Source organism: Myotis brandtii, unplaced genomic scaffold (assembly GCF_000412655.1).
Source record: "Myotis brandtii unplaced genomic scaffold, ASM41265v1 scaffold374, whole genome shotgun sequence".
Taxonomy (NCBI): domain Eukaryota; kingdom Metazoa; phylum Chordata; class Mammalia; order Chiroptera; family Vespertilionidae; genus Myotis; species Myotis brandtii.
This window is the reverse complement of record NW_005364372.1, coordinates 5,701,072-5,719,041: the sequence shown is the minus strand read 5'-3', so window position 1 is coordinate 5,719,041 and position 17,970 is coordinate 5,701,072. Positions and strand designations below refer to the sequence as shown.

General features: G+C 38.6%; 1 protein-coding gene across 1 annotated transcript in view; it reads right to left on the bottom strand.

Moving 5' to 3' along the window:
* ISPD (isoprenoid synthase domain containing) overlaps window positions 1-17,970 on the bottom strand; it is a 149,890-nt gene that overhangs the window by 121,834 nt on the left and 10,086 nt on the right. The window contains exon 3 of the mRNA XM_014544616.1: window positions 4,355-4,459. Within this exon, the coding sequence (XP_014400102.1) occupies window positions 4,355-4,459 (105 nt within the window). The remainder of the gene's footprint in view (window positions 1-4,354; window positions 4,460-17,970) is intronic.

The following is a 17,970-nucleotide window of genomic DNA, read 5'->3' as shown; positions in this document are numbered from 1 at the left end:
TGTTTGAAAAATCAAAGTTAGCTAGGTATCTGAAATCAAGATTCAATGTTTGCAATTTAAATGAGAAAATGCCTTTTTTCTACATTTGTCCACTGTGTAGGATAAACTTAGAAATTAATGGGAAGGTGGTTAATTACCTTAATTACCATTATTCATCTCTATCCCCTCCTGCTTTTGTTGAGGGATAAGACTGCATTCCAACTTAAAATAGAATTGTGAAAGTCCCTTTTTTTTTCTCAAATAAATCTTACTGATGGTTTTAATTAAAAGAAAACTTGGTTTCAAATACTAAAATGTTTTTCTAGCATACTTCCATGACAACATTTTTGCATTGGAGTCTGTTTTATGAATAAAATACATGTCTTTATTACCCAAAGGTCCTCTCGCCACTATTATTAAATAATTAACTGTGCAAACAAGAAAGAGTCCTAAATTTCCTTTTTTTTGTCTACTTTTTTCTTATAGGCTGTGAATACCAACTATGTGCTGATTAAAGGTTTTGTATTTTATTAATATCTTCAACATAAAGCCTTATTGAATACCTCAGCAATACTTCTCTAACACTGTTGTAATAAAGTAAATAACAAAATATTCCTGTTAAACTTGTTAAGTACTGAGTCTAAAACAGCCCTTTTTTCTAATATATATCAAAGGGAAAAGTACTGGGAAGTGTAATTCTGAATTAATGACTTACTCCTTTTCTGTCAGACTCTTATAGTAATATAGGTTGCCCTTTCCTTATTTTTAATTTCAAAAACAGTTTAATGATCAGTTTTGAAGTTGATTTTCTTCTGTCAGCATGACCTACAGTTTTTCTTTGTCTTTACATGACACATTATGACAGTTACTTTTTAAAAAAATCAACCTTGTAGTGATGGGAGGGAGCCCTGGTCCTCTGATTTACTTGTTTTCACACAGGGGCTTTAGAGCCTCAGGGGCCACCTGCACTCGAGGGGAGGGGCTCTGTGCAGCTGAGAGTCTGAGCCCCACACCTGCCACTCATCTAGTGAAGCTCAAGCTCTGTCTGTGTAGCTCAACTGTGCTTCATTGCAATATTTCATCTGGGTAAAGTGTTTAGGACACACACACACACACACACACACACACACGAAATATACATACATATATACACATATGCATGTATACATGTGTATACATACATATATGTATTTTTTTCAATGGAAGAAAAACTTGAAACTGAGAGCCACAGAGATAGTTTTCTTCCAACTACTAGGCCAGGGCTCTCTCAGCTACCTCCAGGTGAGCACCAAAAAAACGCAAACACTGTCACACCTATTTTGTGTTGTTCCATCTGCATTAACACTCAATATAGTAAATGAGACTTTTCAGGGCCAAGTCCAGTTGGCTATCATCTTACATGAGTTAAGTTATACTACACTGAATGTTCTCCCACCTTTCACTGCATGAGGAAATGAATATGTAACTCCAGTAATTAGAATCCAGAAAATCTTAAGATTTAAAGATATATGATGTTTACTAGATACAAACGTAGACTAGGGGATATTTATTATATTTATTTCTATTTCATCAATTACATCTATGTTGAAAATATTCTTTCCTTTAGACTGAATAGCTAGATGAAAACCTCCAAAAAAGGAATTATGCCACCACAGTGTATTTTTGAGATTTTAAAAAAAAAGGCAAAAAGTGAGACTGTTTTGTTTCTTTGGTTCTTAACAAGGATGCTAGAACACTTGGCTCTTAAAAAAAAGTTCACATCAAAAGGAATCCTCAAGAGTCAGCCATTCCATTGAGTAATACTATGATGACTCAAACGCTTCAGAAACTCCTCCTAAAGAAGCCTTTTCAGACAACGGGACACAGCTGAATTTCTTAAATAACTGGTTATAAAACTCCTATAAATCTTTCAAGCCTTGAGGATGGTTTTACATTTAGAAACAGGAAGTCTGTTCAATTAGATCTGTACAGTGTAGTCAGTGATCAAATATTTAATTATATTGGGACAAAAACACGGCACATCCATACATTAAAGAGATGGAAGTCCTATAGGCGAGATGGAATTCCACTGAGTACAGAATGCGTTCACTGAGCCTGACAAGGCACCAGCACTCAGAAAGCATGAGAGCTAACACCTATTCCTGGAGTCAGTCCTGTTCTCTTCTGTGGTTGGTCACTCTTTGGGGAGGGGGTGGCTCATTTATGGGGATGTCCTCCTCTCTGCAGGGAGATTTGAAAAAACTGATGTTTCCTCCATGCCCCAGGGTACCTGCTGCAAAAACATTGGCATCAACTCTGAATTTTACCTTTTACATTTATTTCTACCAAAAAAAAAAATAATGTATGTAAAATACAGAAATAATAACCCTCCTGGCATTTCTGGTATCAGAGTAACAGTCCTAGTCATTCCTCACACCACTGAGAGGGTGAACACCCTGACTTCGGAAAGGTAGGGGAAGGTGTCCTGGCCCTGCTGTTTTCTGGTAGTGCCATGCCTCTTGAGATGAGTTTGTCACTGTCAGATTTCTGAATCATGCTCCAGGTACTTGGCACAGCCACCTGAGTCCAATACTAATTTTAGCGTAATTATACTAAATCTTTTCTCAAATCTGAGTTTTAGTCAATGGTAGAATCATTGGAATTATTATAGAATTAGAACACTAATGTCAAAGCATATATTCCATTGTTTTGGTTTAAAAGCAACTGAAATCATCTTTATCCATACAAAATGGTAATACCATAAAATTAATTAAATTAGAAGCCTATACTAAAGACATCTCATACAATGTCATCATAAGAGGCTAAATAGGGCTAAATAAACAGCTGGGAAATTATAAAAAAAAACTAGGGGCCCAGTGCACGAATTCATGTACCTTGAAAGGAACTGTGGGCCATGAGGCTGCAGTGGGCACAGGGGCGGGTCTCAGCCCATCCTCTGTGCCCCCACCTGACCCCTCCCACCGCGGCCCCCAGTCCCATCTGCCGGCAGTCCCACTCCTGCCGCCGCAACTCCCATAAGCTGATGACCAGCTGATGGCGCAGAGCGATTGGGGCTGGCGCCAGCAGTGGGTGCAAGTGGGGCTAGAGCCATCAGAGGGGGCGAGCGGCAGCTGCTGCCCCGATTGCCTCTCAGGAGCAGGGGGAGGTGGAGAAGCCCTCAGGGGTGGTTGGGGCCAGCAGCTGCTGCTCGCACCAGCTGACGGCACCAAGCAATCGGAACTGGTGCCCGGCGCCAGCAGTGGGTGTGAGCAGCAGGGCCGGCACCAGCAGTGGGTGTGAGTAGCGGCTGCTGGCCCCGATCACCCCTCGGGAACAGGGGGAGGTGGAGAAGACCTGAGGGGTGATCGGGGCCGGCAGCTGCCACTGGCACCTGCTGACGGCGCTGAGCGATTGAGGCCGGCACCAGGCACCAGCAGTCGGTGCAAATGGCAGCTCCGGCACCGGCAGCAAATGCAAGCAGGGCCAGTGCTGGCAGCAGGTGTGAGCACCGGGTGGGACTGCGGTGCAGGGGAGCAAAGAATTTTCAATAATCACCAGAGGCTCCCCCGATGACAGCGACTGGCACCCCGCCTTGGCCTGGTGCCCCCGCTCACCTACTCCACTATCCCACCGTGGCCGACGCCTGCCATGTTCTGCGCATATCCCCTGGTGGTAAACGCACGTCATAGCGACTGGTTGTTCAGTTGTTCTGCTGTTCAGTCTATTTGCATATTAGGGTTTTATATATAGAGATATAATGGTGGAAGATAATGAATGACAGGAGGCAGGAGAAGGAAACAGGGAACCAGAAACAACTGCAATATTTATACTCTAAGTAATGTCACCTCACTTAAGAAAAGAAATGTGATATCTATAAAAGGCCACATAACTGTCATATGAAATACTTTTTTGCCCAATCCATTGCATTGCATGCCCCATTAGAATTCAAGATCCTGTTAAAGCATATCATAATTCCAAAAAAAGTGGCACTCCCACCCCAGGACTATTGTGGAAAGCAGAGTTCTATCCTCAAATCCAGTTGAGTGTAAGGAAATAGAGTAAAAGGACACACATAGAAAACAAGAAAAAAAATGTGAATAAAGCAGTCTTACTAGCTAACTAGATTTTTAAAAATAAATTGTGTCAAAGTAAATTTTCTTAAAACCAAAGAATAGAAATGATACTTTTAAATCCCTTAATGTAGGCATACACACACACACACACACACACACACACACCTTTTCTTCCAGAAAGTGTTTCAGCATGAAACCAAGTATTTTTATACTACTTCCCCGTTTTCTAAAGCACCTGTATAAGTTGTTTGTACTTGCAACATGTGTCTTCAGGAATGACATAAGCACAGACAATTCCCAGAACAAAGTACCAACTCCATTACCTTCCAGAGATCAGGTGATCCTTCCACAAGTTTGGCTTTGACATGACAGTATTTTAGAGCCAGTTGCAAACATTCAGTTCCAAATTCCAGGTCATAGTCACTACACTGGGTAGGGGGAAAAAGAGTTAACAAGTTAAAATAAAATTTTAAGGAAAATTTAATCAATTATTGTATAATCAATTACATAGAAAAAAGGAAGAGCCTAGAGAATTTCCAAGCTCTTTGATTAGCTACTGATTATTCAAGTTATAGAATAATTCTCCTTATGCCCTAAAAGCCAGTAGAAAATAGGAATGTTTCAATTGTAAGAGTCTCAAACTTCCTCAGTCATTTCAGGTGTCAGATAAACATAATATTTAATTTCTTTTGTTCATAAGCTATCTTTCCAAACATGTTTCTAAAATGCCTGAGGATTTCCATATCATAATTTGATTTAACAAATATATGTATTCATAAAACTCTAAATCCCCTACCTTATATGTATATCAATTTATAGTTGTAGGTCATTGGTCTCTCATTCACCTAAATAGTTTAAATATCAATACATCCTTTTAAAATTATTTATATTTTTATTCTGAAACTGGACACAGTTTTACAAAGGTCTTTTATACATTTAGGAATATATAAACAACATTTTAAAGCATATTAAGCAGAATCATTAAAATGACCAACATAATATAATTCAGCTGAATAATACTGAGTGCCTATTATATGCTTTGTATTAAGTGACACCATATAAATATAAAGGAGACATTTATTGTGTCCTCAAGGACTCAAGTCTAGAAGGGGACACTGGTTTATAACAAACATTTCGCTACCGAATGTGACAGATGTAGCCCTAGAAGGGAATCTAGAAGTAGGTCAGGAGATAAAATGCTTAATGCTATGTGAGGGCTTCAGGGAAGACCTAGCGGAGGAAAACCTCTATTTTGTACTTCCAGCATCTGTACAATCTCATCTATCAGTATGTGAGGGAGATGTATGTACAGTGACAGTGTTCTCTTTAACCTGTGGTTAAATCCCAAAGATGACTAGCAATGACGTTTTTCCTGACTCTTCCCAGAGGCAGGATACTGAGCACACCTGGGGACAGCCCTCAACATGCTCACAAAGTGAATACTGAGAGGACCCCATAGCAACAGCTACTCCTGCCATCCCGGCTGGTGGGGTAAGAATATTACTTGATGCTGTGCCCTGCCAGCCATGTGATGTACTAAACAAGATGGCAACAGCCTATGAATTGCATAAAGTCTCCAGGATCACTGGGAATCATGAAAAATTATGGGTCAGGTATGAATATATACTAGAAATAGAGGCTAAGTATTTTGACAGAAAGACTATTCTAAACTTTTCATTCATTGGATAGAATGATATTACAACTATTCATGGAGTTTTTAGTAATTTTTGACATTAAAACCTTGCTTTCACAATGAGTTCGAACAATGCATGCTTCATGACACGTTGCATTTGAACTTCTGTGTCACAAGAACATTGACGATGACTTCCATTTTTCTCTAGGATATGGAAAGTTGGAAAAAATGATACTCATTTCTGAAAAGAAACAGCAGGTAAACTATACAAGCACAACTTTTTCTTGAACCCAGAAATGAGGCCACAGATAATCACTAAACAGACATTTTTAAGTTATGAATAAGAAATCAATAGTGATAAAATGAAATTATAAAAAATAAGATATTAATACAAAGGCAGAGAGAAAAAAGCACAGATGGAACTAATAAAAAATACCCATTAAGATGATATTTAACCACGAAAGATAATACATGTGTACTGGCACAAAATGTCAACATTTACTATCCAGCATGGGAGTCGTAATGATATCACTTATCACATGAAACACACACACACACACACACACACACACACACACACACATGCTGAGAATTCCATGCCTCCCTAAACTTGGAGCCCAAGTTAGTGTGGAACAATGTTCTCCCCAGACAGAAGTCCTGAGGACACTCTTTTCAGAGGTCCCCAAATTCACAGTCCATCCCAGTCATGTTACAGTAAAGATCACAGTCAACAAGTTTCATCTTCAAACCCCCCAACCAGTCTCCAGCACACAAACATGAGCAGAAAGCCCAGATTTAACTGAAACCCAAGGGAAAACTCAAACATAAAAGTTAAAAAGGCAAAAAGTAAAAATTTTTGGAGAAACTAGAAATTATGCAGTTAAAAAAAAAAAGCCCAGAATGAAAAAGGATATATACTCATAAAACAAGACAGGATAATATTTAAAAGGGTGGAAAACTGAAAAATAGGAGAGAAAAGAATAATTAATGATAAATACAAAGTCCAATATGTTTTTTATAAGAAAGAAAAAGAAAGAAAACAGAAGGAAAGAACAGAAAAGGGTAGGACAAGGAAACAACCTAATAAATTTTTTAAACTGCAGTAATGAAGAACATGAGTCTCCAAATTAAAAATCCTTATGAAATAAAGAAGCTAATAGATGAAAGTACAATTAGCAGCAACAACAAAAGGTCTTATAAAGAAGCAGAAATCCAACTTAGTTGAGACTTCTTAATAGCAACAATAAAAATCAGAAAAACAATGGAATGGTTTCTTCATAATTTCGAAGGTAATGATTGTCAATGTAAAACTATACTCCCAGAAAAGCTATATATCATTTTTGAGGACAGAATATAAAGTTTTACAAATATTGGAGGTCTCAACAGAATTTAAATTTCTGTGGGCTCATTTTTGAGCTTTATAACAGACTTTGGAAAGCAGTTTTAGGTTCATAGCATAATGGGGCCAAAGGTACAGATATTTCCAATATACCCCCTACTGCCACATAGTCACAGCCTGCCCCACTATACTAGTAAAAACCCTACACCATCATCCAAAGCCCAGAGTTTACATTAGAGTTTACTCTGATTGTTTCACATCATATAGTTTGATACAAATGTATAATAATCTATCTATATCATAAAAGGCCTGTGGTTGTGACACTGTAATGGCGAAACGACCAAACAACCGGTCACCAGGAGGTGCATGGAGCACCTCTTGTGGGCCGGGACTTGCAGCTCACGCAGGGCTGGCGGGGCTGGCGCAGCAGAAGTGGGGCCCATGGCTCGTGTGGTGGAGGTGGGGCCTGCGGCTCACACAGGGCTGGTCTGGGGTCCCATCAGCGCGGCGGGTCTGGGTCTTGCACGATTTTGCACACTGGGCCTCTAGTCCTATATAATAAAGAGCTAATATGCTAATTAGTCCAAACAGCCGAATGACCTTCCAGACGAAGCCAGGGCTGCGAGGGCTGAGTCCCTTGCACAAATTTCGTGCATCAGGCCTCTAGTATATATATAAAAGCCTATGTGACCATTCAACCATTCAACCAGTAGCTATGACATGCACTGACCACCAGGGGGGCAGACACTCAACGCACAGGCATGGAAACTATGGAATAGACTGATGAATCTCAGAGGGAAAGGGGGACAAAGAAGGGCGGGAAGAGATTAACCAAAGATCTTATATGCATACTAGAGGCCCGGTGCACAGATTCGTGCACCTGTGGGGTCCCTTGGCCTGGTCTGTGGGGATAGGGCCGGATTCATGCACCGGGCCTTTGACATCCCTCAAGGGGTCCTGGATTGTGAGAGGGTGTAGGCCAGGCCAAGGGAGCCCACCAGTGCACAAATCCGTGCACCGGGCCTCTAGTATATTATAATTCCTTTACTACACAAATCTTTGTTTCCCTAGAATTAGAACTTATCTTTTGTTTTAAGTGTTTAGTTTTCTATATACACATAACTCATTCAACAGCAAACACTTAGCTATTTGTCTATATCTACTCTCAAGATATTCACACACATAAGACATTTTGACAAATTTATATTCCTGAAGAAGTCACCTTTGGAGCCGTCCAACCTTTTTCAACATGGACTAGTTATCCTGTGCCAGCCACACAGATATCACCCAAAAAAACTTTCTATATCATCGTCCAGAGGATAATCTCCATCCTTCCCCTGTCATGGTTTCCTATCTCCTGTATCCCATATGACCTTTCTTGATTTGACTCCCTAACTTTTTTGGAACAAATCATCTAGTAGCTTTCTCAGAAAGGGAGCATAAGAGGTAAATTTTTTAAAACTCTTTTTGGTACATTATTTCTTTGATACTTCTTTCTCTCCATTTTTTTCTTTTTGGAAAATTTTGTTATAGAGTATTGGCTCTTTAGTCTGGACTTCAATTTCATTTCCTTTCCTATGTATTTTTTGTCCTTTGGGGGAAGGTTCCTCAGATTTATTTTTAACCCTAGATTTTTCTTTTTCTCTAAATCTTTATTTTTCTAGCATTTTTATCTTGTTTTATGCTTCAAATAACTTTTCTCTCTGAAATGATACTTTTTGTTGTTGTTAATCCTCACCCAAGAATATTTTTTCCATTGATTTTTAAAGCGAGTGGAAGGAAGGGGGAGGAGAGAGAGAAACATCAATGTGAGAGAGACACATTGATTGATTGCCTCCCACATGCGCCACGACCAGGGCCAGATCGGACCTGCAAGCCAGGTAGGTAACCTGGACCAGAAGTCAAGCCGACAACCCTTTCATGCACAGGGCCAGGTAGATGCTCTAACCATTTAGGCACACAAGCCAGGGCTAAATTTTTAAAAGATTTCCCTTCCCTGCTTCCTCCATATTTTTCTTTTCTGTTTGTTTTGGTCTTTGTCTTCCACAGTAAGTGCATTCTTTAGATGGTATGATAATACTTGTCAGCTTATATTTAAGAGTAGAAGATTAAAAAGGTATTACACCATGAGTACAGAAGAGTGAGCTTTATTATAGGGTGATGTGGTTGAAAAGTTTACTGGGGAACCTCTAAGGATAGTATTTTTAGGGCTTTCTTCTTAGACTGAACAGATTCCCCAAACTAAACTTCCAATTTCTAGCTGGAAGGGAAAGGAAAGCCTTTAGGATACTGGCTGCTGAGTGGGAGAAGAGGCCACAGGCCTCCCCATTCATCAGGCACATGGTCTGTTAGTCACTATTTGGTCAAGATATTCATTCTCTTGACTACACCCAATATTCTCCCCTCACATGGTGGGTGCTTCACCCCCACCTGCCTCTGTAGGTAGAACAGTGGGGTCATAAAATAGAGAAGGTTATTTAAAGATCAGACTGCTTCTAAATAGTGTTCAGCAAACCCGCCTTATTTTGTCCCCTTCCACTGAGTTCTCGAGGTAGCTGGTGCTGCAAAGTCCTGAACGTTTGGGGAATTCTACTGTAGGCAATTTCAATTTTTTAGCCATCCCTACAATTTTTCTTAAATAATCCAACCTTCTCAGATCTACTGCATTGATTACTACTCACTTACCTGCTTCCCAGGTATTTGTTTGCCATTGTCCTTTCTCTTATTCTCCTTGTCCTTGTGGGTCCATGTCATTTTTTAATCCCTTTCTAGTAGCTTTAATAAGGTTTGAGTACTTGGAAAAATTAGATACACATTCAGTTGGTTATCTTTACCCAGAAACAGGAGTGTGTGCATTCTAATTAGATAAATAATTCCAAGTTGTCTTCCATAAAGGTGGTTTCAATTTATGTTCCCATAAGCAGTGTAGGAGAATGTAGCATGGTTGTTAACATGAGGTAAATGAATAGGGCTCATAGGGACTGTAAAAACCTCTGAAAAAAAGTATTTTTTGTATAATGTGGTTATTTTTCTTGGAAGATATTTCACAAGTTTCAGAGCTTTTATAACACACACAATAAAGTTAGGAACCATTGTTTTATGGTAATTATGTAATGGTCATGGCTACAAATAATCCGATTACATATCTATCCTTCCAGCTTTAACATCATTCACAGTATTATTTCTGCAAGGCACCCTGGGAAGTTTGCCCAACAAAGAACAATATACAGTATACATTAGAGAAAAACTAAATCAAAGGCATGCATGCACAGGTTCCTCAGGCTGCAGTCACAGACCTCAGCTCAGAATGTCTCAAGTAGAAACAAAATAGGCTATCTTACAATTAGATAAACAATGAACACCTGCATTCAATTTATCACCTGAAAATCAAACTCAAAGCATTTTGCATACATTTACATTGTTTGAATTATGCAATGTATTTTTGAATGGCAGTAGAGACAGTTATCCAAGAAGCTTTGTTCTCACAATACATAGGATCACTTTATGAGTAAATAAATAAGTCCATATGAGACTGATAATAAAAGATTCAGCCCTCACTCTTCAGGGAACAATGTTCAAATGATCTGGCGAAGGACAAGATTCCTCTGGGTATAAATTTTTAAATAAGCTTACACAGAGTTACATTCACAAGAGGCTTTTAAACACCTATCAGGTGAAAAAACAATCCTGTCAGTTTTTCACATTTTACCAGCCCTACCCAAGCAAAATCTATTATAAACTTTGAGGCAAGCACCATCCAATCTAGCCATACTAAACATTATCTAGAACAGTGATAGCGAACCTTTTGAGCTCGGCGTGTCAGCATTTTGAAAAACCCTAACTTAACTCTGGTGCCGTGAAACATATAGAAATTTTTTGATATTTGCAACCATAGTAAAACAAAGACTTATATTTTTGATACTTATTTTATATATTTAAATGCCATTTAACAAAGAAAAAACAACCAAAAAAATGAGTTCGCGTGTCACCTCTGACATGCGTGTCATAGGTTCGCCATCACTGATCTAGAAGATGCTATTTCTTTTTCTGCACCCAAATAATTAGGGGAAGTTACATGGGAGAACAAATTTCACCAGTAATTCTAAAACTATGATTTTAACCATTTCTATTGACTTTCACAATCAAATAATATCAAGCACAATTAAAAACTCAGAGTCTGACTGGAATATTTTACTCTTGTCTCTTGAGTATCTCCTTTGGGAAAAACAACAACAAAAAACTGGTGAAAAGTTAGCAATAAAATTAAAAGGAAATTAAGATACTGCCCAGAAACACACTGAGTAGATATAATCTTGTCCCAATGTAAACTACTAAGGTAAAAACTGAATCCTATAGTGCTATCCTAACCCAGAGAAAAGGCAGCTTTAAATTCATGAACAAACAATGGTTATAAAGCTCTTATCATAACCTCCAAAGGTCATGAGGATCTGAAATAAATTGAGGAAATATAGAGAAGGGAGGGCCCAGAACCAGAAGTTAGTTCAGCAGCAACAGGATTGGTGATGTTATTACCCAGGTTGGAAGATGTAGAAAAAAGAGCAGGTCTATTGGATAGGTTAATGGTACCAATTAGATTGAAGTCACATGTAGGACATCTAGTAAAAGTAGTCAAAGGAAATTATAAATATATGCCCAAAATTTAAGAGAGAAATCTGAAAAAAAGAATGACCAGAAAAATTGGGGAACATATATCCATTTACTAAGCAAATAATTATGGAAAGTTTGCCAGACAACACTCTAAGCACTAGATGAATAAGGTTGGAGGAAATCATACTAGCAAATGCAACACAAGGAAATGACAGCAATATTGGAGATGTATTCACAGACTAAGGAAAATGAAAAGAAGAAACAATGATTTCACAAGATCAGTTTTATTTATTTTTGACACAGTTATAGATTGCAAAGAATTTAACTTGAGTTCAGTGTAAGCAATTAAAATTGTATCTGCTTTAAATCCAAGTTAGACCATTATCTCAAGTCCTTTTATTGACCAAAAGTATAGCTGAAAAATTATCACACCTTCTACACAAACAACTTTTCCAGTAGTCTCTTTCTGACCCACTCCTTATATTAATTTTAGCACCTTAAGCCTTCTGCATGAATTGAAAATTCCATGTTAATTTAACAAAGGAAGTGTATCCTAGGATAAGGCTGAAAATTTTAATTCACAGTTTCAATTGACCTAATAGTCTTTTCTTTAAAAAAACAAACAAAAAACAAACAGGTGTGCTCCTGCCCAGTCAATCCCCATTCTATACAAACTCCCAACTCCCACAGGAAATGCCCATTCACAGTGGAAGCTTAGACACAACAAATACCCAAATGAGAACTGCAATCAAAGCAAAGAGCAAGTAGCTCGGACTCAAGTAATAAGAGTGCATCTCTCTTGTTTAACTTATAATACATTCTAATATATAATTGCTACATATGAATTTTAAAGGAAAAAAATATATAATTGAATTAAAATGTGATAAGGCTAACACTTAATTGCTATATATATTTTTTAAAGTAAGAAAATACATATATATGTATATATATACAATTGAATAAAAATGTGATATGGCTGCTGTAACCGGTTTGGCAGTGGATAGAGAGCATCGGCCTGCGGACTGAAGGGTCCCAGGTTTGATTCCAGTCAAGGGCATGTACCTTGGTTGCGGGCACATCCCCAGTAGGAGGTGTGCAGGAGGCAGCTGATCGATGTTTCTCTCTCATCGATGTTTCTAACTCTCTATCCCTCTCCCTTCCTCTCTGTAAAAAAATCAATAAAATATATTTTTTTAAAATGTGATATGGCTAATGTGTTTTAATTCTATAAGCTGGGGTGAGCAGCTGCTGAAGTCTCTGCTCATCTCGTTCAGGCTTCCAGTTCATTTTTCCCTCAGTCCTTTGGAATAGTGCCCCATATGAGTGCAGTTCAGTAGTCAGCACATAATCCTGCCTCCCTCTGGGCTTCCTACATTCTGCAATATGTCCCCCAATTGCAAACTTCCCTAGCAGGCCTACATTCCATCCTCTGGATTCTCAGGATGATAATAATAACAATAATAATAACAGCTGTCTGCCTTGCCACTACAGACACTAAGAAGAGACAGAGGGGAAGAGGGGGAAGGCAGAGGAGGGAGGACGAAATGTATCATTCAGCACTCAGCCAGGAGTCATAAACTATACAATAATTTGAACAAGAAAGATTTAATTTACAGCATGATTAACTTAGTACTAAAGTTTAACTACTAAGAAAGAATAAAAGTTCTAAAATACACAGTAAATCTGAGGGAAAATACCCAAGGAAGAAACAAACTTGGGAAAAAGGGCAGGGGGGTGAGGGGAACTCTCTCCAAGGCTGGGATTGGAACCTCATTGAAGAAGATTTAGCTATGGCCCCCTGGATGGTGGGGAGGTTTTGAAGCTTGACCAGTGCCAGAGATGGTGCATAGTGGGCAGGCCAAGGCCGGTGTGGTAGCCAAAATGGGGGAGGACTGGCAAGCCGGGAGCCTCCCTCTGATGGCCAGAGCCTGAGGCTGATGAACAGAGGGTTGCAGAGAGGGACTGACAAGCTGGCAGCCTGTCACTGGAATGCCAAGAAACCAAGGCTGGCAGGCACGGAGCTGCAGTTCAGGACTGGCAAATGGGCAAACCTCCACCATGTCAGCAGGCAGAAACCAGCAGGCAGAGAATGGCAGGCCAGACTGGCATCACACACCTGCTAAAGAGTGAAGGGCACTTAGTGCCACAGATACATGCCCGTGGCAGCTGTGGCAGCAGGAATAAAACCAGGAGGAAAGCCCCTTTTGTTGGCAGTGCCCCTGGAGCATCCTCTACTGATGAAGCTTAAAACCTCTTGGCAAAGGAAAGATGTCCAATGGATGCAGCAAGGTATAGTGAATAGTGGATTTAGAGCCGAGAACCACACTGTATAAATGTGGACCTTACCCAGTGTGACTCCCTTCCTTGAACAGTTAATCCCTTCTGATTTTTCCCCTATTTTTGGTCACTCTTTAATGCCATCATACAAATGCAAATATATACTATACATTTATACATCTCATATCTCTCTCTCTGTATACCTGTCTCTGTCTCGCTCAATAGAGACAGATAGGTATCGGTTTATAATTTTTATAACTGGAAAGTTGGCTGTTCAAGCTATTCTATCGTTATTGGAGCCAGAGCCCTGGGTAATGATTTGACATAGAATCTAGAAAATACAGTAAGTCCTCACTTAATGTTGTCATAGTTCTTGGAACTGTGGCAAAACAATGTATAATGAAACCAATTTTACCAGAGGCCAGATATTTTCAGCCTTTTTCATCTCATGGCACACATAAACGAATTATTAAAATTCTGTGGCATACCAAAACATATATTTTTGTCAATCTGACAGAAAAATAGGTATAATTTTGATTCATTCACATAGGATGGCGGTTGTTGTGTAGGCTGTTGTCATTTTTTTTTATTTACAATATAAGGGAAAAGAGGTCAGTGCCCCTAACTAAATTGCATGTTTTAAGAATTCTTGGAGCATACCAGTTGAAAATCATTGCCATGGGCTAATTGATATAAAAAAGAGTTAAGTTCCACAGCATCATATCAATGCTGTAACAAAATGATGTTGAACGAAATGATGTTATTTGAGGACCTGCTGTGCTGTAAGCAGGGAACTAGTACCTCTATTTTATGTTTCAGACTACCTACTGTGAGGTTTAAGAAGTGCATGTCCACCTTGGCATTCCGTGGTGCATATAAATTTCACTAACAATAAGTCTTTGTCCAAAATACTCTCAGTGAAAAAACTGATTTCCACTAGTCCTAAAGAAATTTAGAAAAAATTTGGTTTATTCAAAAGCCAAATATGAAAATATCTCTTTAACTGACCAGATAATGCTAAATTTCATCTCTAGATCATATTTTGAAATAGCAAACTCTTGCTCAGGATATCAATGCCCGCAAATAATAATGGCCATAAAATAATGACAAACTTTGAAATCTCGTGTAGGGAAATGATTAAATTTTTATTTGTTAAAGGTCCATAATGTTTAGTACATGTTGAAAGGCACGTTGTTAGAAGGGTTGGATCCCAGAGAAAGATTTCAGATCTCATTATTCTCTACAAGAAAGGTGGTTCCTAAACATGCCAGCTTTAATATTAGTATTTAATAACTTTTATGTCATTATATTTGATTTTTTCAATATTCTAGGCAGCAGACCAATAAAAGTAAACCCTGCCAGCAAAATTTTGCTTCTGGTTCTTTCGGCAATACTTTGTACAACACCCAAAAGAAAACCATATTAAAAACTCAAACAACTTTGGCACCAAATACCATGTAAAAGTATTACTTTATAAGAGACCTGTGTATCTTCTAAAAATGTATTCTTTCCTAAACAAGGTTAAAAAAAAAATTAGTGATGGTAAAAAACAAAAAAAAAAAAAACAAAAACAACAACATCAGTCAGAGTGGTTTGTTCATGTTAGTGGACATAGTATGGACACAACGCTCTGGATGAATTAGATGATGTATCAGCCTGGGGAGCAGGGCCACTGTACACAGTTGTGTCACTGGAGAAGGTGAAGACTGGAAAGGCAAGTTGAAGGATCAGAGTAGACATCCTTAACTAGTCAACCTGGCTAGGTAAGCACATCCAGCCATTAAAAGGAGACCTTCAGGGGAAAGCCACAAGAACAGTTATTTCTGTGTAGCTACTGTCTCGGCCAAGTATCCAGTAATGAACTGGAGCTAGTGATACTCAATGGTCCTAGCATTCAGGAACACAACGAGATGGCAAGGACAGGTTGCAACCCACCAGGCAGTTCTGTGATAGTAAAAAGAAAAGAGAAATGTATTCTGCTTACTTCAGCCTTCTAAATTTCAGACGTACGGCTCTTTTGGACAATCTAACCAAGAGAAATAGTTCCCGATTTAACCAAACTGACACAGCAACACCTACCACAGATGAATAGCACATAATTCAGATATACACAGAAAAACTTTCATTAACTCATCTGCTTAACACAACAGATACAGTTTGCAAAAAAGGTAAAAATAAAGTTATATAAACTTTAAAATTCATATTCCTTCATGATAAGGTATATCCTCAAAGTATCTCACTATACTCTGCCCATCATTCTGCAATTTTTCTAAAGTAAAAGAGTGTCAAATAAGAGTTAACGTTCTTAGCTCTGCCCAGGAAATCCATTTTGTTTTGGCCATGAACTGCTAAAGCTACCACCCAGATGCTACTGCATACACTACACAAATTAACATAAAAGGTCAAAAGACAAAGTGTGACCAACATTTATTTTATCATCTGATTCTGGATGAACCCATACCTCGTGGAATTTCCTTTAGCATTCAAGTGAACCGGAAAGATTTTCATTTTGAACCTATTTCTTCGCTCTAAATAATGGTATCTCTTTGCTAGGCACACATAGAGATCATGTGATCATGGAATTGCTTGGTAATTGACAGCTCTGTCATCCTGGGAGGAGGATGAATTAGAACTGCCTGGGTACTAGTGTCTGTCAGCATTTGCCTCATACAAAGCCTAGGAACTGATGGTCACTTATGTATGTCTTCAGTGTCCATCTGTGTAACTTCTCAACGTCCTTGTAGCTCCTGCCCTCTCCTGACTGCCCTCCAGAAGTCAGTACCTGGTTTGACATGCAAAGTCCTACAGTAAAAAAAAAAAAATCAAGAAGAGACAAATACTATGTCTCAGTTCATTTCTGTTTATTTTTTAAAAGCAGATTTTCTTGCCAAAGTCTGTAACAAAGAGATCGGGGGTTTTAGAACATAAAACAAAAAGCCCTTGACAACTCCAAGAGGCCCTCCTGCCCATGACAGAATAAGTGTTTCCATTGTATGCCTCTTCCCACACATTCCATTCCCCACCTTGAACTTTCCCACCAGAAAAGCACAAACACAGAAGAGATTTCCAGTAATCTACCAGACTGAAAAAAATGTTTCCCAGGATCTTTATTTTCCATTCAATAACATGAACTCGGGACAAACCACTAGAAGAAAGTAACAACCCTATTGTTTTTGCTATCCTCTTTTCAGTCTGATTCTGTATCCTCTGTTTGCCTCATCGTTTGTCTTCTCTTGTTCTTACAGACACTTACCATTGCAAGGCTCAGAGTCTAGTAGTAGAATCAGATATTTTATAAATGGCTTCCCAAGTAATTATTTATAATTTTGATGCTGGGCAGAAAAAAACAGGGCACTGACCTAACCTAGACTGGGGAGGGGACCAGAGGGCAGGAAAGTGAACACTTACCTAATATCTAAGGAATATGTAACAAGATAAGAAGGCAGTCAAGTTCCAGAAAGGAGGAAACTTTTATTGGAGCTCCAGCTGCATCAGTGCTTAATTCTCTAGAAAAAAAACTGCTAAAAATGATACTTTAATGTGAGGATTGTGAAATAATACTCAAATTTTTGTCTAAGATATAGCTATCATATCTTAATAACAAATTATTTCATTAATTTCAAGAAAGATGGCAGATATAGTCTAGCCCAGCAATATTTAGGCTATAAAATAGAATATTTGGATAAAAAAGCCAAAGAAATTTATAGTAGCATAACATTTATAGGATTAATTATGAAATACAGGCAAATTCCTATACTTCATATTCAATATTTTAAGAAAACAATATAAACCATGGCTGACTTTTCATATCATTAAGATGGATTCTAATTTACATAATCTCATTTTAAAACAGTAACAGGTAGTCAAGATTGAGTGATAATTTAATGTATGTGTGTGATTAACTACCCTCTATCAAAAATATGTGGACAGCGACCACGCCATCTTGGGAAACAGAGCTGCTTGAGACTAGGATCCTGGCCTCAGCACCACCCAGTCTGATCTCAGACGCATACCAGGACCCTGCAGCCACTGGGGACAGAGACCTGCGACCACAGCTACAGACCTGCGGACACCAAAAGTTC